This window comes from Siniperca chuatsi, linkage group LG21 (genome assembly GCF_020085105.1).
Source record: "Siniperca chuatsi isolate FFG_IHB_CAS linkage group LG21, ASM2008510v1, whole genome shotgun sequence".
NCBI classification, from domain to species: Eukaryota; Metazoa; Chordata; class Actinopteri; order Centrarchiformes; family Sinipercidae; genus Siniperca; species Siniperca chuatsi.
In genome coordinates, this window is record NC_058062.1 from 18,610,484 (window position 1) to 18,631,863 (window position 21,380).

Sequence of the window (21,380 nt, forward strand, 5' to 3'; positions counted from 1 at the left end):
GTCCAAACTATATATGGAGTGTCGCTCTTACAGCTCGAACATGTGGAGAAATTCAGAACTTACCCACTGTACCTGCATAGTTACGGTTGCTAAGTTATGACTGGATAATCGCTATTCTGGGGGAAGGTTTTAGCAAATAATTCAGAGACCTCAGTTTTCCTCAATGGTGGCTATGGCCCTGGTAAACTCTCTTTTAGCTGAGATATTGACCTGGATGACTTCAGCTATCAAAAATAGAAACCACATCAGTTACTGTATCCTCCAATAGTTTTTTTCCCAGTGATGTGGATAGACAAGACTGCAGGGTGTTTGTTCACTTCACTGCATCCTCTCCTCCTGCTCAAACAAGTGTTTTACCAGCTTACCTCACCAAAATCAAAGATCCAAACCATAACTGATCTGCTCCAGATTCTTGGTCTTTTAACTTTATATATATATATATATATATATATATATATATATATATATATACTGTATGTACTTCTATGTAGCATATGGACATCCACTGCAGGGCTACCATAAACCAATTACCTCTTTGTCCTGGGCTACAAGCCAACCACCTTTCTCCTTCCAGCAAATGCCCTCAAGGTTGGAAAAAAAAAAATCCACTTCACACAGACTTTATGTTTCGTCTAAACAGAACCAACAGGGATGGCACTGACCCAAACACTCAGCCGGCCTGCAGATTTCTACATCGCCCTGCTGTGGCCTGCCCTTCATTCTGTCTTACACCTTGATGAGTACAGCCCTCTGGCCTGCAGTGAGATTAAGTTGCCTGCTGTATTAAATTACTCTCCTAATATAATAAACAGTGTCTTCGTTGTTCTCATTATCATCATCATTACAGGTTAATTACAGTAAGTCATCAGGGACATGGAATTTCCATGCTTGAAAATGTAAATTAAGGATTTGTTTAGTGAGTCTGACTAAATTAATTAAATTAATCGGGTAACAAAAGCTTTCGAAAACTCTTCAGAGAGTTTTACATGTATGAATTCAATAGAGAGACTTTCTGGTTTTGTTTGTTGATTAATTTTGTACCTGCATATCAATTTGCCATCAAAGTGCAGTAAATAATTAAAATTCCCATCCATTTCACACTCAGTCATGAGTCACTTTCACCAATTTCACACCAAAACCGTGAATATTTTCTTCAGTTTCACAGGAGTGTAGGGGACACACATGAAAAATGTATGTAATCATATAACATTCATGTAATATAACATAATGAACTTTAAGGAACAGTCTGACATTTTGGGTAATACACTTATTCGCTTTCTTGTCGAGAGTTAGATGAGAAGATTGATACCACTCTCTGTGTCTGCGCAGTAAATATTAAGCTACAGCCAGCAGCCGGTTAGCTTAGCTTAGCATAAAGACTGGAAACAGGGGGAAACAGCTAGCCTGGCTTTGTACAAAATCCACCTACCAGCCCACGTAAAACTCAGATTATATGTCGTTTATTTAATCCATACAAAAACCGGCCATGAAATGACCCGGAACATAACCCCCTGTAAAACCATGTAATGTCACACTTAAGTTTTTGTACAGATTAAACAAAAGACATAAACTGTTAATTAATGAGCTTTAGAGGTGCTGGTAGGTGGATTTTGTTACTTTTGGACAGAGCCAGGCTAGCTGTTTCCCCTTGTTTCTAGTCTCTATGCTAAACTAAGCTAAGCTAACCGTCTCTTGGCTCTAACTTCATAAGATAGAGAAGAAGAGTGGTATTGATCTTCCCATCTAACTTTCAGCACAAAAGTGAATAATCTTATTTCCCAAAGTGTCAAACTATTCCTCTAACATGCATCAGCCCCTGTTTGCATGCTTGCTCCTGTCATATCTGACATTATTTGAATTAATTATTTTCTCCAAACCTCTTTTTTTCACTGTGCTGCACCTATGATTGGCATTTGATCTGCTCTAATAAGCAGCTGATGTTTGGTAAATCTACGAGGTTCTTCATTGTTAGAGAAGGCATTAGATTCATCCTGTCTCGACACACTCTTTCAATCGACGCAAATATAATTTTTCCATCTCTGTGTGCTTTCTCACACACTCGCTCGCTTCAGTCAGTCAGTCACGATGCCCTTTTTATTCCCTCTCTGCTAGACTGGAAAGGACGTCTTAAACAAATTTGAATTTTCACATTAAAATCTAATTCTCTTTAAATTTGTACTGGATCGTATCACAATCTAATTTTAATAATGCTTCCTGGTTGTAACTGACCCATAATGCCTAGGATGTCTCCAACAGCATGTTCATTTCTGAGGTTGCATCTGGTTGTACATTGAGTGAGTACTGCTACCGTCATATATCTGTCTCTAACACTCTCTCAGTCAATGTACACTCTTGTTTTTCAAAATGCTTCTGTCTCCACACTTGTTTCTGACTCACTCACTACTTTAATAGAGGGTACGATCCAGTTCTCACTCTCTCTTTCTTTCTGTCTAGAATGAACCCAAACAGAGTGATTTCTTTTCAATGCAATTCAAAAAGCTTTGTAACTATTTTATTTCAAATGTACTGTATGTCATTATGTCTATTTTAACCTTGCAGAGAGGGCCTATTGGGCTCATGGTGCCACACAATGTAAGCCCAAGGCTGCCCACTACAAACGCAAAATGTGAAAAAATGACTAGAGATTTCTATCTATTCACAGTGTGTGAGCATAAGAAAGACATTCCTCAGTGTGTGTATGTGTAGTGGAATCAGACAGGCAACATTGGCTCAATGTTTCACTTTGCAAAGTGATTCAGAAGCTGACAGAACAAAGAGGTCAGACAGTTTCCATGACAAAGAACAACTCACTTCAAAATAAAGACAACTTATTAGCAGGCCGTAGTGACACCCAGCATCAGTATTCTAACAGCATATGAGGATCTGTATTTGATTCCTTTGCCCGCACTGTGTGAAAGTTACTCATGAATTCACGTTTTCCTCCAGGTATGTCCATTTCCTCCTACATTCCAATATATTGGTGACTGAAGGTGTTTCCCTTTCATCTGTGTAGTGTTATATGCTGGCATAGGCGAGGTCCAATTGTATCTATATCTGCCTTTCAAGCAAAGACAAAAATAATAACCTCCTAAACATGCTATAAATCTCTATGATTTCTGCGTGCTCATCCTGTGTGCTGCAGGACGAGAGGGTTTCACTGTAACTTAAAGGACCATACCAGTGTATTTGTTAAGAGCCCAAGATGACGTCTTGAAATGACTTGCTATCCGACACTGCAAAACCCAGAGGAGGAGACCAAACCAAGCTAGAGCTGCGTAATCAATCACAGAGACCACAACATGTGCATTTGTTGTTGTCAGTCCCATTACACTTGTGCGGTTGCATGGTGATGCTGCAGATTGATTTTAAAAGTTTGGACTGTGTTGCCTCATAATGATAATGTAACATTGACAAAAATGGAACCTAAGCAAGTTTCAAGAGTCTGTTAATAGATTTTCATATCATATGGAAATAATGGAAGCCACTGGATGCCTGGAACAGTAGAAAAAGTACATTCACATTTCTAAAACAGAGCAGCATGATTTGCAGAATGATTAAATGTAGCCTAATGTTAAATACTGATTTGTAGTAAATGGGTTACAACACGCAAAACGTTGGTATAGTCTTTTAAGTCTCCACTATCTATCTTGCTGTTATTATCAATAATATTGCAATATGGCCTTTGTTCCTTGTGGGCGTAGCCCTTTTTATATACCGTCTATGGTGGAGCCCCCTCTGCAGCGGGGGCGTGTGCACGAGGGGAGGGTACGTGTTGACGTCACCGGTTGGTCCTTACTGTCACGCCAAAGTAAAACGAGTAACGTTAAAAAACTTTTCTATCGAACTCATAACTCGAAACACATGGCCGTGGGAAAACAAGGCTATGAGAAAAGCCATTTTCCTCCGGGCTGTAATGGTTGTTGGGACACGGCATTGTTTGCGTAGCAGAGGAGCCTTTTTTTTCTCTTTCTTTCCTGGGGTCGCACTGCGAGAGCCAGCCGGCTGTATCAGTTTAGCTAGCTAACGTCAAGTTGTAAAGAAAGTGGAGAAGACGGCGACTAAGCGGGAGCTTATCCGCCTACATAGACCTATGCGACGGATAGCAGGTAACAGAGCTCTCCCTACTGCTTCCACCACATGAAATATAATGCGGACCAACGCATGTTGGGTTTATCTTACACAATTTAGATATTTTTTTATCGTACAAATATCGGGACGGCAACAGCTCTGTGCCTCCCTTGCCTTGTCGGTGGTGGCAGTAGCAACATCGGCATACGTAGCTGTCCCTACATTTTTAGCCAACAACTTTGCTCCAGAAATCCACGGGGTTGCGTCTTGGCCGCCGGCTCGGCTGCTTGTTACAACTAACCTTAGTTCAACACCTGCCTAGCTTGTATTGTAAAGCTATGTTTCCGAGTGATAATGTGGCCGATATTTACTGTGTTAGCTCGTTACGTTAACAGTCCGCAATGCTTCACTGTGTATGTGCATCTACTGCAAAATATAATGGACTTATCAAAGAGAGGCCAATTACTGTCACATATACCCTTTACTTTGAACTGCTCACGCCAGTTGCTATTGTGCAGGGTGCACAATACTCCAAATCACAAAGGGGAGCGTGGAGCGTTATTTATTGTAAGACTCTGTATGCTAAATGCAAACATCTCTGCCTTCCATCTTAAAACGGCAATAATCACCAGTCATGTATCTATATTCATGTCATGACCCAACCTGCCTGCAGAGATTGGTGAGATCAGGCTGGCCAAGGATTGTGCTTTAAGAGCAGCTACAGAGCGAGTCAAACCCATTGGTCTTGTGTAGCAATGCGGTAGACAGGGGCCGGTTTAGATTTCCAAAGGAACAGGGGAAATTGAACCGCTATTATTTATGTTTGGTCGATATGTCACGGGGTCGTGGTCTGCTGACAGCAGCAGGCTAGTCCAGTGGAACAAGGTCAAACGTGGACGGCAGAGCACCTCCTGTCCGGACTTCCAACCGCAGTGAGGAGGCTCTGTATGCTGCTGCTTCCCATGGGGCAATGTGAACCAGCCTGCCAGGTGAAGAATGCCACTGAATTATTCAAGCACATGCTGCATATGATCAACGTGGCCCAGGAATGTGCAAAGCTGCTGCTGGGGACAATAAGAGTCTCTCAGTGTGGTGTGGCTCCTCCAAGAAGAATTGCCCGCCTCAGCTTCCTTGTTGAATATGCCAGTTTCTAGTGAATAGGGCATTGGAAAGCTCAGTGGAGTAGGAGTTGCACTTCTTACAGATGCTTTGATTTGTGGGAAACGTGTATTTGACAGTTGTTATCCTGTCTATTTTGATCCATTTTGAAGTTTATTCTGCAGCCATGTTTCTAGAGTTCAAGTGGAAAATTGTTCAGAAGATTGCCTCTGGTGGCTTGCAGCAAAGCTGTAATCTTCAGGCAGTATTTAAATTGAAGGGTTTTGCTTGTGGCACTTTGTCTTGATGTGCTTTGTTTCCTTGTATTTTACGCAACAGTATGCATGCATGACATTGGACATTTTTAGAGTAAAAATAGAACTTTAATGTCGGCTACATGCTTAACCTGTCATGTGCCTCCCAGAGGGCAAAGTACTTTGCTTTGCAAAAAGAATGCCTTCACACAATATATGACTACATTGTGTTAGGTTTCTAGCTTTGTGTCTGACAATCCTAATCGTCGGCTCTCCAGTAATAAGTGGTTTTAAATGGCTTGCGTAATTTCTGTGGTTTAATCAGAAGTCCAATGCATTTATCGGGCCAGAGTCCAGACCAGCGCAGACACAGTAATAGCTAGTTGTAATAGCTGATGTTACTAAAAAAAGCAAATTAGAGGTTATGATGAGGATTCACTTAAGCATCCAGTGTTTCCTGTGAACTTGGTGACCTTTTTTGGTATCTTTCTTTATTATAGTGGTTACTAGATGGTAGGTACTTGCTACTTATTTTGTCTAACTGGAAAATTAGGCCAGCGAGTTGTTGATGCTCCAGCCCGACCCTGAGACATCCGGTGGCTCAGAACAGACTAGTCAGAATTTTTTGCTCTTGAACGTAAGCAGCTCAGAAAACCGATAAGATTACAGTCTGAACGGTAGAGTCAGTCTACAGTGAATGGAAAAACCATTTGTGGACTCAAAGATAAATTTTCTCCACATTTTTCATTTAACCCTGCCTGGAAAAGGACCATTTGAACAAACCGAATGTGCTGCTTTTGCAAACACAGTGCTATTTCAGTCCATCTCCACTGATTGCCTGTGATGTGAAATGACAGGCTTCTAGTTTGTTGACCTGAGTGAGAGTAAACAGATCTCTTCACTTTGTGTGTACACTGTGTATGTGCATGTGTTTACAGTCATTAGTTTCCACATCTACATCCATGGTCTGTTAGTTCTCATTAGTTTAAATTTGAAATTGGTCCACCACTTCCTCTGTCTCTGGCTAATACTGATAACGATAAATCAGAGTGCCCAAAAGTCTAATATACACATGATTTAAACATGCATATGGGTAAAATAAAGAGCATTGTTGAAGTAAAAATACTTCCACAGCCTCTGTCTCATGACCTGAACCCTTTGCTTCATCTTGACAATCCTCTTTTCTTTCCTCACTCAGCCTTTGTTTTCTTCTCAGAGATTTTTGGTGTGCACTAAACAACTCACTGTAATCCCCTTGCAAAATATGCGTAATAATGATGACATATTATTCCAAATCTAAATGCTGTGCTACATACTGTATTCACAACACCCAAGAATTAATTTCTGTTTTTGCCACTCTGTATTTTTCCCTCTGTTGCCCTTAACTCTAGTGCCTCTCTTGTGCCTTTCATCTTCTCTTCCCCCTCTATGAACTGCCCTGCTTGTCTAAAGCTCTCATGTCACTTGCATTAGACAGCCCATGTCTAAGGCTTATATTTTTTTCCCTTCTGTCTCTTTCCCTTTCTTCTTTTCTTTGTGGACTGGATGAACCACACAGGGTGCCCCTGCACCCTCTCACCACCGCCGCCACCTCAGTTTCTCCTCTGGCACTGCCCAGGATGACTGACAGTCATCGATTGAACTTGTCCATGTGTATCACCCTCTCTGTATCCTGCTCCCACCCGTCCCTGTCTCCTCCCCTGTTGTGTTTAGGTGAGTGATGGAGACGAGAGAGTTGACCGTGGTAGCTGGCAGCTTCGTGGGTTTCCAGCTTCTCTTCTCAGTGGCCAGCCCGCGGCTCTCCTTTGTCATCACACCAGGTTATGGACGGCTGCCTTCCACCAAGCTCACAGAGTGGAACTCCAGGTGCGTCATAGTGTGGGCAGGCCTTTTCTCTTATGCATCTAACCTGTAAATGCTTTGGCAGTTTCATCATGGTACCAAATGGAAACCAAAGCTGGACTGGCAGTTTACCAGCTCAAGACTCAGTTCCACATATCAGTCTTTCGCTCTCTAAAAGGCTATTATGTTTTTATGTATGATTAGTTGCACTACAATAAAGATAGGGTCCCTCATTATCAAATAAACCTTAGCTAGCCAGCCAACCCAACCATAAATATCAGCCAGCAAGTTTGAAGTAATAGTTCGACATTTTGCGTTTTTTGTTGCAGAGAGTTTGATGAGAGGACAGGATATAACATGTTAATTAGTGAGCTTCAGAGGTGCTGGTAGGCAGATTTTGTTACCTTCAGACAGACCCAGGCTAGCTGTCTCCCCCTGTTTCCAGTCTTTGTGGTAAGAAAGCTAGATATTTTTCCTCTATCCAATCTTTCCTATTGGAGGGGACAGACTTTAGTGAAGTACACCCACCGGCATTTTGTTGTTTCGTGTAATTGTTTTGTATTTAGGTCCAGTAGACCTACCGAGACACACCTCCCTAGAATAGGATTGTTGTATAACATTGCAAAGTCATGACATCCTGACAAAACTGACCTCTGTTAAGCAAAGACCAGCTCTGTTGAGGTGGACCTTGATGTGCCTCAGGCTAACTCATCTTCATTCTACACAACTACAGCTGTGATGTGAACGACAGAGTGGTGTTAAGTTTCAAGCAGAAACCTCAGGGGTGAAGTTCAGAGGGCAACAATTTGGTTGCATAACCAAATCTTTCACTGACTCTTAGCTATTGGCTGTTTTTCCTCTCTCCTTCTTTTTGTCTGTCTCTTTTGCTGTCTGCCAGTTCTGACAGATAATCCTTCATTCATACAACTATAGTTTACATAGCCTTTCTGTCCATATTTGAAAATATGGGTTGTACTGACCAAGGAATAGTCCAAACCAAGTAAAAGGCCAGGCACTGATGGTTCACTTAAGAGTGGCCTACTGTTGCATAACAGCCAGCTCTCAGTGTGTCAGTATGCTGTTTATGTAACCCCGACTTAAGTGCATGGAGAGGATGGAAAAATCATTTCCAAAGAAATGCAGGTTCACGTGTCTAGTATCGAACACATAACATAAACTACAACCCTGTTGTTAATATTGTTAATTTCTTTGTCTGTTCACCTCGTTTCTTTTCTCTTTTGTCTGTTCTTTTTTTAATTGTGCGTTCTTTACGAAATATAATTAGGAACTTCTCAATACAGACACAAGAACCAGAGGGTGGCTGCGAGATTCGTAACATAGCCTACACAGACGGCTATATCGACACTCCGTTTTGCCAAGTTCCTCAGTGGCTGTTCCATTTTTAGACACTTCACTCTGATTCAGCAGTAATAATGCACTCATACAGTAGTTGATCTGTAGAGCCAGTCTTGGCCAGGGCTCGGGCCAGAAGCTGCGGCCTGTGGACAGGGACTGCTGTACCCCAGACGCTGCATGGTGACAGTGGAGGAACTGTGATTATGGTAGAGGAGAGATAAGGGCCACTGGACCTCTGGAGTATCTCTTCAGTGGTCCAGATAACCACTCCAAAGGTCAGGGGTATGCTGTATCAGGCCTGATAAAAATTAAGTTACACTCACATGGACAATGGGGAAACATGGATGTAATTACATACTGTATGCAAGCATGATCAGACATTTAACAAGACAGCAGAGACATAAGCATCCCCATATTTTAATGATTCCCCATTAGTTACAATTGCTGACTGTAAACTCCTATTAGTCTGTCATCATGTTTACTACTTTAATCTTGTGCGTGTCCATTTCCAGGTTGGTGTCGACTGTGCACGCCCTGATTGTGGGGTTGTTCTGTCTGTACATCCTGTGGTTCGATGATGCAGTCAACGCCAACCCCGTCTGGTAAGAGGAACAGAAAGAAAAGCTAATTCATAAATCCAACAACACTGTAATATAATGAAATAAGGCAGGAGAATGTGTGACATGCAAATAAATACAACCCCCAAAAATGCAAAAGCAATGACGTTTACCTATTGGAAAAAGCAAGAACACTGACACATTATGCCTTGTCATTTGGGCAGGCTAAAAAAAAAAAGTAGTGCGAATGCTCAGGGCGCTTTTAGAAAAAAACCTGTCTTCTCACATCTGCCTTTTGAGACCGGCAGCCATGTCTAGCTCACAGGGGAAGGGAGGAAACAGATGAAGGGATGAAGATAGGAGGTGGGTGGTAGTGAAGGATCGTCAGGGTTGGTAGTTAATACCTTTGGAGAGATGACGATGGCATTCCCTTCATCAGAATGAAAGAGTGAAGGGGAGAGGATGTATCTAATGTGTCAGGAGAGTCTCCAGAGAGTTGTAGATTCCGTGGATTTAGCCTTTGATTATGGTCTTTACTGTCTACTCTCTGTCTCTGTCTTCTACTCTCTCTGCTACTGCTGACTGTGTTATTTGCAACAATGAATCCTGAAAAAGAGAGAGGGTAATTTCCTTCCCCATTTCTTTCTCCTTTCCAATATCTCAATCTGTCTTTTAAACATTTTTCTGCAACTTTCTGTCTCTCACTTCTCCCTTATATTCTTACAACACTCGTCCTTCCTCCTCCCATTCTCTCTCTTCTTTCTCCTTCCTTTTCCCTATGTTTCGCTTCCTCTATGGCTCTCTAGCAGATAGTCTAGAATCCCACCAACAAGGCTCCTTTTCATAGCAAACAACAGCAGCCGAGTCCCCCCCACACACACACACTCACACTCACACTCCACCAGGCCTCCATGGTCCTCCTCCTGCCTCTAGCTGTCCGTTGCACCCCACATCTCTGGCTGTCGAATCAATGCAGCACACCTCCCTCCTTCTTATTGTCTCTGTGTCGGCTCCGGCCAGCATCGCTGATGGAGCGAAAAAGGGGAGAAAAGAGAAAGTGGGGGGTGGGTGGGGGGGTCAAGAGGGAGCAGAGAGGGGATGAAAGATGGGGGGCTCCCTCCTCCTCCTCCTCCTCCTCCTACCAATCTTCATCTGCTGAGTGTTCAGGTGCGTAGTATCTTAGCCCTCCTCCCCAAGCATCTTTGTCTTTACGTACATTTTTTTGGGACAGGATTTAATGCACTTTTTTTCTGTTGCATAATTTACTTCAGCTCCCACGAGGAAAAGGTGATTTCTTTGTAGAAATAGTTTCTGTGTTAGCGTAATATTGGTGTTCCAACTTGAGCCTTGCCGTTTGCTATGTCTATTTATTTCCTCACCCCCTTCTCCTGTTGAATTTCTCATCTTGTCCCCTTTACCCACCAGCACCTAGCCAATCCCCAGCAGTAACCTAACGCCTTAAAGATCATCTCGTTGCAACGCGGGAGTGTTGCAAGCATGAATTCTCCAGTCAATCTGATTGTATTACAGCATCATTAAGACCTGTCACACAGCAGCATTGTTCTCTCTGCTGCTCTCAATAGTGCTTGAGTGGCCAGAGCCATACTGTTAGAAACCTGCATTGTTTTCAGCTGCTGCTCAGACTCTTTCAGTGTGTCACTCTGGCTGGCAGCCCTGGCCTAGGCTGTTATCATAATCCATTCAGTTAACAAGCCGTGTCTGCCCGCCCTGCTTCTGCTTCATTTCTTGATTGGCTTATCTGGACTTGAACTTAGCATGTGCAGGGCCATCTGAAGGGAACGAGAGACCAAATTTCAGGGTCATGTTGAGTTGAGGTCAACCTGATTTAGATAGGTACCTTCCATGCAAGACCATTTTCGTATTCCTATCCTAAACTACTTTTACTCTTTTCTGCGAGGCTTGTTTGTGTGAGTATTCCAAGTCGGATTCACCAAACTCTCTTAATGTAACTCCCTTGTTTCAACTTGATAAATGCCACCTGTTCATTAGAGGGTGCGTGTTTCTGATCTATGATTAGCATAACAGACGCCTGCAGATTGCTCTTTTCTGCTCGATTTGTGCACAAGTTTCGTTCACAAAAATGTTACCCAAGAGCTAAAAGACAACTTTCACACCACAGAGCTTGAAGGAAGACCTGGAAAAAATATTACTGCTTCTGTAAACACCGTGTTGAAATCGAAAAAAGGTATATGAGAGCAGAGGCATGTCGTCACCTTACGTCATCCATCTGCGCCTCCATAATTCTGCAAGGTTTCCCACAAACTTCTCTTCTGTTTCGCCTCCATTATTTTGGTTTGTGTGTGTGTACACGTGTGTGTTTTTTCCCTGAAATTAAAAAAAACGGCACTTATGAAATGTATCGCCAGCCCGTGTATTCTGCGTAATTACATGTCATATTCTAATTGGTTTGTAGACCTGGGTCGTAGCAGCAGTCACATTATGGGGGTTTTGATCCCAAATTTCTGACACTGTCAATGTGACGCAAGCTGTCATGGTCACCAAAGCTCCAAATCACAGTCCAAAGATTTAGCGCACTTCTCTCACAGCCCAAAATCGCACAGTGTAAAGGAGCCTTAAAGCAAAGCGGTACATAACTTAGATGGGAGGCAGTCACAGTCAGAGATAAATGAGAGAACAGAATACAGTAGATTACAGGTCATGTTACACTGAACAACCTGCATAAAGACTAAGACGGAGCTGTTGGTGGGTCAGAATTTTCCTAGCAACTACTGAATTGCTATTGCCATGCTAAAATACTCGTGCTTATTAAATAAAAAGAAAAAAAATAAGTAAATTGGCAAACCATGATGCACATCAAACTGAGGCTAACTGAATATTAACTTTACATTAAGTTTTTTTTTTTTTTTTTAATTTAGACAATTTTGGTAACATATTCATTCAGATTAAGGCATTCTAATTCTTATAGGCTATATGGTATTAGATTTGTCCCCCTGTGGAGAAAAGCAGACTCTCTGTATATGACTCGTACGACAGGCCTGGACCACTTAAGGATTTTTTGCGTTCCTAAAAGAAAAGAAGAAAAGTACAAGAAAATTAGTGAATGCAACAAGTTATCTTAAATCACTGGTAAGTGCCACTTCAGTGCAAAAAGTTCATATGAGTGGTTCTTGCATGAGGCCCATTGACTCAGGGCTATTGTAGCACTTCCTGTGTAAAATGCTCCATATCTCTTTCTAGGCCAAATTCCAGTCAGCTAACTGTACATTGAGAGAGGAGCGTGGGTTCACTGTGCATTTAATTAACTGAGGCTGGATCACACTGATGTGATTATCAAGAAGCCTTTGGACTCTGTGACGGCAGCCTGCAGACTCTCTGACTATCACACTAGGTTGGGTGTTATCCAAGCTTATATTTGCTCGCTGCATTTCTGTCTCTTACGTGCAGTAGTAAAGTGATACAACTGATCAGTTAACAGGAGCACTCGCTTGTGAAACAGATGTTAGATTAGATACGTAATCAGAGAAAAAGAATGCTTCATTAACTACGTGACCAAGCGGATGAGAAATTCCCAATTGTTGAGTTATGTACAATGTTGCTTGTTGAAGATGCCTATAGCCATTAGTGATGTAAGAACAGATGCATTTATGTCACATATGCATATGCAAATGCAGTATACATATTTTCATATAACTCATATGTACTTAGTCAAAGAGATTGTAGCAAAGGTAGATGGTGTGCTGGACAATCTCAGGTGAAATTTGCAGGATAACATTTGACACTGGTGAGCCTAGGGTCACCTGGTGGGTAAGGTGATCCGTCGTACAGTAGGTGTGTGTCTGTGTGCATGGGCTTTTGAGTGCGTATGTTTATACAGTGTGGGTGTGTTGTGGGGTTCTGTTACACAAATCATTTGCTATAAGATACTTGTGACTGAGACATGGATTGGATGTCTGTTGAAGCAGAGACACCTTCATTGTTATTTTGAACAGATGTTATTTGAAAGGACATCTAAAGGTCACTGGTCACTGGATCACATTCACTGATTACTGTCCAGACCAAAAAAAAAAAAAAAAAAAAACTGTCGGTAACATAGATGTTCTAATATGCTGTTTAAAGAGCTATTTGTCGTGTTATTGACACACCACAAACAAGCTCAACTTCTCTTACAGCCCTTTTTAATCAAGACTTAGCCATGTCCAAAAGGATCACAGCAGTGTCATTGACATTAGACAATCATTAGACAATCAGCCTTGAATGACCTTTCTGTGTGATTCATGGTTAATGTTAGTCTTGTTACAATAATTTGTTTGCAAAATTGCATCATGTTCTCTTTACAGAAGTAGATTACCGATCCGAACAGTGCGGGCGCTTTAGATTTTTCTGGAATAGTCCGTAGCTTCCCCCTCTTGGCTTGTTTATCATAAGGGTTGTAGTGTTACAGCTGTGTTGACAGTAGCTTTACAATGTGTCCTTTGCTGTTCCACAGGGGTGAGCCCAGTCTCGTCAAGCTAAATGTAGCCATAACCTGTGGTTACCTCCTTTATGGTGAGATATTTCTGTTTTTACTTCTGTTGATCTTTAGTTTTAGTACACAGTCCATGAGGGCAGTCATTCAATATAAATGGTATACGCAAACAAAGAAAATGACTTTAATCAGAAGTAACTTGGTTATAGTATCTGCTCTTTGATATGTGAATATACAGATGCACTGATCAAAAAAAAAACTTGGAACATTATTTCATATGTTCCTAGAAAGTGCTTTTCATGGAGTATTTTGTCTGCCCCTGTATACTTAACTCACACTGTTTTTAGAAATTGAACATTATGACCACAGTTTAGATTTCATATAACATGTCAGCCTTAAATGTGTTCCACGTTGTCTTCTACAAATGTTTTCTGCATTTTTAACCGTTTTTGTTCCTAGTGGGTTCACCACTGGTGCAGTCGCTGCTCTTTGCCTTTAAGGCAGTTGTGTACATAATCATCCTCCTAGTCAAACAGACGTATCAGTTTGCCATCTTTCTGACCAACCTGTCACCCTGTCCTCTAGACCTTGTGCTGCTTGCATGTAACTGGAGCACTATGGGGGACAGCTTTTTTGTCTGTCACCACTTGGCGGCGCTCTATGCATATGGATATGTGCTGGTGAGTCTATCACTCTTCAAGACCCAGAGTGTATCAACTTAAATAGCAATTGGAGACACTGGATTATTCCTGTATAATAATGTATTTGTATCATTTTGCTTGTTTCTGTGTTTGGTCATTGCAGACACGTGGCGTGCTTCCCTACTTTGCCAACTTTCGTCTCATTTCCGAGTTGTCCACGCCGTTTGTGAACCAACGGTGAGTAAGCCCTACTAGTGAATAATCCCCTTCACATATGGCTGACATATCTTCCACACTGACATTTCTTTATCACCCTCTCCCTCCAGGTGGTTCTTCGAGGCATTAAAGTACCCCCGCTCACACCGGATGGTGGTGTTAAACGGCGTTGCCATGGCGGTGGTGTTCTTCCTGGTGCGCATTGCCGTCATGCCATCTTACTGGCTCAGTGTATTCGCCACCTTTGGCACTCCAGACTTTGAGCGGCTGGGCTTGGGTGCCCAGGTGGCCTGGATCACCTCCTGCATCGCCCTGGATATTTTGAACACTGTCTGGATGTATAAGATCACCCGTGGCTGCTACAAGGTCCTGACCGGGAGAGGAGGTCGAAAGGTCAAGGAAGGAGCAGAGGCATCGTCTTCCTCAGACAAGAAACACGTCAACAACCACACAGACTAAAGAGATGTAGAGCAAAGGATCTGTAGACACAGACATAAGCAGGGAAGGGAGGCTGGACATTCAGGAACCTCACAGCCTCTCTCTTTTGCTATAGCCTCAGCGTCTCTCCCACCCCCACCCTCGAATCCCCAGTCTCAGCCCTTGTTCTCCTTGTCGGCTAGTGGAACAGGCTAAGAGTCCTCAGGTTCGTACCCCGACACGGGACAAGGACACTGCTCCTTGACTCACTCATGCACCAGTCACTGCAGCCTCACTGTTTTCACTGACAGATTAATATCCTGCTGGGTGACGACAAGGTAGAGCTCACAAGCACACTTAACTCTGTCTGTCACTCGCCTCTTTCGTCCCAACCACCATTCCTCTCTCATGTCCCCTCGGTCTCCTCTCATGCTCAACTTCAGCCAAAGCCCAATCCTCTGAAGTGCCTGTGAAAGACAGGAAAGCAATAATTGTGGAGGAATAAGATCACAAAGTCTAACAGAGCTTAGCCCCTTCAGAAGACAACCATCTCTCGCTCACTATTACTCCTGAACCACTGGAGGCTTCTTCTGTTGTTCATACTCCGTCCACACTTGAGGTTACGTGGCCTACAGAGTGAAGAACTCTCACATCAGATCCATACAGTGTTAGTGAATCTATAGGGCTCTTGTCTTAAACTCATCAGACCTCACGAAAAGAGACAGAAAAACACCATAATGCCTCTTCTACAGTATCACCTGCTGTGGCCTCCTTGTAACAAGTGGCACCTGCCTATATCACCAGCCATGCCCCTCCAACCTCCTTACAATTTGGACTATATATTAATAAACTAAGAATATGCATGCAGGAGAGAGAAAGACGACACTCTCCCAACATCCCTCTCACAGGACGATTTTGCCTTTTCAGTATTTGTCGTGTTGGCATCACTGTGCTGTACTTTTCTCTCTAAATTTAACTTGTTTTACACACCCTGAAGTCCTTAGCAGTCACAGTAACATGTCTAATTCATATTACATCCATTGCAACCCTCTGCCTCACTGGATAGGGCTCCACTATCCAGCTTGAACGTTTGGTTTTGTTCTACCTCTCCCCCTCTCCCCTGCCTTACAAAGGCTTCGTCAATCCCTTTGTCACGAGTTAATCAACATTTCTTTCCCCCTTTCTACGTCAAAGAGTGATTTTTAGCCTTTAAAACGATACCCTTTGTGATATCACTGATTCAGAGAGACTTCTTCCTCTCGCTCCCTCTAACCGTCTTCAGAGCTTATCCCAGCCGTCACTTTTTTCACCAAACTGTGTTCAGTCAGTGTCTCTTTCTAGAAAAACACCCCCCAGTTTTATACTTCCATTTATCTCCTTTGTTCTCAGTGACTCTGGGAACCTAATTGAGGAAGAGAGCACTGCATAGCGTGCAAACTATACACTGTATTTGGTGCCCTTAAAAAACACCGACATGGTGCTTTTCTTTTTGCAGAATGTCAGTAATAGGAATGCTAGCAATATGACATAGCTATATAATTTGGATGTACCAATCTGTGACAACAATAGGCTGTCGCTGTCAAAAGCAATGTGGCAATCTGCATGTTTTTTTTTTTTTTTGGTTTTCTATATAAACCCTATCATCACTATAGAGCATGGTAAGATTGACATATTTCTGTGATGCCTCAAGATAGATGAATAACATCTAAATATTAATTGCATTAATCTAATGCTTAAAAAGGGGTTTGTCTTCCAAAACAGTTAGTTTTTGTCTCTGAGCATAGTGAATGCATGTGTTTTTGATTCCTTTCTCCTCTCCCTGCATGTCTGTACAGTATATACACATACAGTAGCTATGCATACTGTATGGATAACTCACTAATCATTACCACTTTCTCTGTATGCCTGTTGGCATTACTTGGTTTTACAAATTCATGAATTCTTCACATTGTACAGTCTGCTGTTCGCAGACGCTAATAACTACATAGCTGATATCATGACAGACAGAGATATAAGAGGGATGTTTCAGATTCAGATTTTGTCACGCAACTAGAAATTTACAAAGGTTTCCTTTTTGCTTAAGAGTACTTCACCGATTTAGCATTAAAGGTACACTCCTGTAACATTGTCAGACTCACAATGGACAGTTTTTTAAAAACGTATTAAAATTGATGCAGCGGAACCAGAGATTTTAGCCAGGTTTCCATCCTAATGTAGTGCAAATTTTATCCACATTTCCTAAAAATCTGCAAGAAAATGTGAATTAATGCACGTTTCCATCGAGAAACAGCTGGTGGAGCAAGTTCTCCAGTTGGGTGTCATTAAACCATTGCAGAAGAAAAGCACACAAAGAGATGAAGTAATCAAAAAAAGTGCCAATTAAAGCTCAGCCGATGGAAAACGTTGTAGAAAACATGCTAGAAGAATTGCTTTCATGTCTGTTTCACGTGTTAATTTGAGGAGGGTTACAGTCTCCTCATCGCTCCACACAAATCTGATGTTTTCGTCTGCCGTCATTTTTTGTCTCTTTAGTGGAGCAGGAGCTTCAGTGGACTCCCATGCTTCACGTACGTCATAATTTATTCGCTTAGCCTATACCCATTGCACTTTGTCACATTTTAGTTTTTATTGATACCCCAACTTTTCCACTTCAGCTAAGCTTAAAAACAGTTTTTGCAATATTTCAAGGTTTTTGTTTTGATTTACCAGCGTTTTCAGTCAGATATTTTTATGCACAAATTGAAAATGCACATAAAAATGGCTATAGAAATGCACTTAATGCCTTTTTTATTCCATTCATTCTTGTTCCTTGTTAAAACCTTGTGCCTAGATTAGCCATAATGCAACTCAAGCGCCGACAGATTTGCGTGTGTTATGCTAGTAGTGGCTAATGTAGCCTCGAGGCGCCAGTCTCAAGCAGAGATGAGGAGCGGGCTACAGAGGTCTGGTAAGCTCACTTCTTTCTAACACCACACCCCCAGATTCTTTTCATTTTCAAACTTATATTCAAGCGATGCTGTTGGGAGCTTACCAGATTTCGCACAGCTCCCTCTGGAGCCAGAGAAGGCTTTATACAACTTTTGCCACATATGTAGTAGTACTTCCCAAGACGTGTAAACAGACTTGTATGTGTAAAATCGGTGGAGTTCCCCTTTAAGTCTTTGTATCTCTAGTTGGATAGATAGTTAAAATAGTCTGAGAATGGTGGTGTTTTCACTGTGGAACTATAAAGCACACTCCCTCTGGAGCAATAACTTGGTGATCTCCTGTATTTCTGTCTGTCACCACAGAGGAGGGGCTACAGTATCTTGTGCCTTTACACAAATGGTGGATGTGATGCAGCCAGTTTTTTGATTAGCGCGACCTTTCTAATGTAATATCCAGTGATTATCTCCTCTGTATTCCATATGTATACTCTGTATATATTTTTATAATCTGCCTGCACAATGATTAATCCGGCCAAGTATCATAATCCAAAGCTGATCCCTCTTGGGGAGCCTGTTTTGTTTTGGTTTTTGTGCTCTCCTGAATACAGGGGTACGTCTCTATGAATGTTGTGATGGGTTATTTAGTGGCATTAAGATGAGCTCACAGTGTCCAAGGTGATAAGAATTGAAATCAAACTATATTTTTTGACATAAGCTCTCTTTAAGATATACAGGTAGTTGATGGGAAGGCTAACATCTCATTTCTCTGGCCTCCTAAACTCAAAGCTGTGAATTGTTGTGGAATAAAACTGTAATATCGTTCAGTCACGACACTACAATAATTAGACTACAGTGTGGGAGATTTCCTGAGACTGGCTGAGCAGTGATGCTGATACACTTCTTCTTGTAGCAGCATCCTGTGCTTTAGGTTGAACTGAGACTGAGTGCACAAAGTAAAAACTACATATATGTGAATTACAGTATGTTGCCTGTGGACTGGACAGACTGATTTTCTATTTGTCCGGGTTTTCTACAGAATATATTTCAAGACCTGGTATGTGTGCTCTGTCTCACACCCTGGGGCTGTTGGAAAATTGACAGAATTAATTAATGATTGATGAATTTGATAAGTCTGCTATTGTAAGGCATTGATCTGTATTGTATCAGGTTAGAAAAACCACATTGCCTTTGTTTCTTTGGGGAGGCCAACATTCATTATATTATAAAATGTGTATATATATATATATATATATATATATATATATCATGAAGGTATATACAAATTTGTATATATCAAGTATTGAAACCAGATGCACACTGTACTGATTAAACCTCTGTTTTGGTCATATTTTGTGTTGCATTTGGATGACAGGATGTGTCTTCTTTCTTAGGTACATTAAAACAAAACTGCATCAGAATCTGGTACTTCAACAGTATATCCTGCCGGTCTTCTCAAGGTTACATGTGGTACTTGGGTAACAATAGCCCTATTTTTGTTCTTCTGAAATACTTGATTTCAAGTTTGCTCCTAGATGTACAATGAAATAGGGTGAATTCAATTTCAGTGTCACGAGGACAACAACATTTGTATAATGGTAAAGAATGACTGGAAAAATTGCAGACAAACTGATAATCAAATAACTTTCTTTTTTTCTTTTGCCAGTGTGGCTTATGTTCCTTCCCTTTTTTGTCTCTTTTTATTTTGTCTTTTAATGCAATGCAATTTCTTGTTTATGATCTGTCTTTGTTTTCTGGAGATTTTAATGTGAAACAGCCTACACTACACACAGGCCTTAGGGTCCCTGTCTGAGCATTACCTTGTGACTCTGATTGTTGTCGTCTACAATGACCACTACTAATGATCATGTAACTGTAGTGCTGAAAGCTGAGACTTACTTGAAAGCGGTACTCTTCAATAAAGTTGAAGACAAGAGAAACTAGTTGTATGACTCTTTCATTTTGACTTTGTTTATTCTTATTACACCAACCTTAGTTTCCTTTTTACTTTTGCAGTAATTCATCACTTCCCTTGGTTTCTGAACAGTGATGTCAGCATGAGAATGACCTGCTTTATTCAGTGTAATGTATCCAGACAGCAGCATACTGAACTGGTCCAGTCATTCGTCAGCTGTGGGCTGGTAGTATGACAGTTCTACCCAGACAAGCCAACACTAGCTACTGGTAGTTGGCACCACTGCTCCACGTTTTTCTTCTTTGAAATTGTGTGTAAATGATGGAGATGTTCAACAAAAAAGGAGAGGTGAAGTACAGACAGAGATGTTAAAAATTAGATGAAAGGTTAAAATGAAAGGATTGGATGAAATAAGGATGAAAGAGAGAGATGAAGGAGCGTGAAAAGTGAAAGATTTGGGTGGGGGGGGGGTCTGAGCCACAGTAGGTCTGTGATTGAAACCATCTCCTTTGTGTGTGTGTGTGTGTGTGTGTGTGTGTGTTCGCACCAATCGGTCAAGGGACTTGGTCAGAGACCATGCCTGAGGAGCATTACCAAACATGGTCACGTAACAGGGAGTCAATGAAAATTTCCTCCTGCTACTACAGCACACATTCGTGATGTAGACTTGCTGTTCCACTTCACTCATGCACAGGATGTATATCATCACCTGCGTGTCGTGTACACACACAAACACACCTGCATGTTACAAAAACACACTGCCTGTCGTCACCTGATTCAACACAATTACTGGCACATTACAGACACAAAGAAGTGTTTCTGTTGTTTTCATTGTGTGGCTGATTCTGTAAGAGTACCACAGCCTATCATGTGTGTTTACCTTCTATCAACTGTGACAGAAGACATTTTAACTAAATTCATGTCTATAAATGTCATGTCAGGTCCTCTTTACAAGGTCCAATTTCTGTGTTCTGAGTTTATTCCTTGTGAGCGCAAGCAAGTCACTATATTGAGCAAGTTATAGTTATGTAAAAATAAATAGATTATAGGGATATGCCTATTTCAGGAGGAATTTATGCTGAAGACCTTTCCCAGACTTGGGGAAACAAAAACACGTTGAAAAATCAACATTCCTGACTTTGGAGAGGCTATAAACGGAGCCGATTTTACAAGGTACTTACAGCCTTGGCCAGAGTTAATCGAAATGACTTTTAAACCAACTTGTTAACAAGCAGCACCTAACAGTCAACACCTACCTCAGCCAAAGATGTCATGAGCCTGTCTCAGCCTGTGAGTAAGATTAAGATGTGTGAAGACAACTGAAAGCATGGACAGTTCCCATTTCGTGCTGCATTACCACTCAGGTGGCACAAGGTAGAGGGGGATGAGATTTACCACATCTTCAGGTTGTTCTAACTAGAAAAAGCTACATTTTCTGAAGAAAATGCACATGTGCTTGCTGCTGAAAAATTCTCAGTTGAAACATTTGAAATGGTTTAAATATTAAACAGCTGAAGTTGTGGTTGAAGAGGCACAAGAAATATGAATACTAAAAGACATTTAATTAGCAGTTAAAATGGAAGTGCTAAAAGAAGTTGAAGTTTAGGTGTAAACACTGAATGAAGTTGAAGCGTCATTTAAGTGT

General features: G+C 41.6%; 1 protein-coding gene across 1 annotated transcript; it reads left to right on the forward strand.

Annotated features, from left to right (window-relative positions):
- Window positions 1-3,765: 3,765 nt before the first annotated feature.
- On the forward strand, window positions 3,766-19,760 carry tlcd4b (TLC domain containing 4b). Its single transcript, XM_044181303.1, has 7 exons — window positions 3,766-4,106; window positions 7,134-7,286; window positions 9,131-9,220; window positions 13,644-13,702; window positions 14,208-14,302; window positions 14,427-14,500; window positions 14,590-19,760. Exons 2-7 carry the CDS (start codon window positions 7,141-7,143, stop codon window positions 14,936-14,938), a joined length of 813 nt encoding a protein of 270 aa, XP_044037238.1. The 5' UTR covers window positions 3,766-4,106; window positions 7,134-7,140; the 3' UTR covers window positions 14,939-19,760.
- The last annotated feature ends 1,620 nt before the right edge of the window (window positions 19,761-21,380 follow it).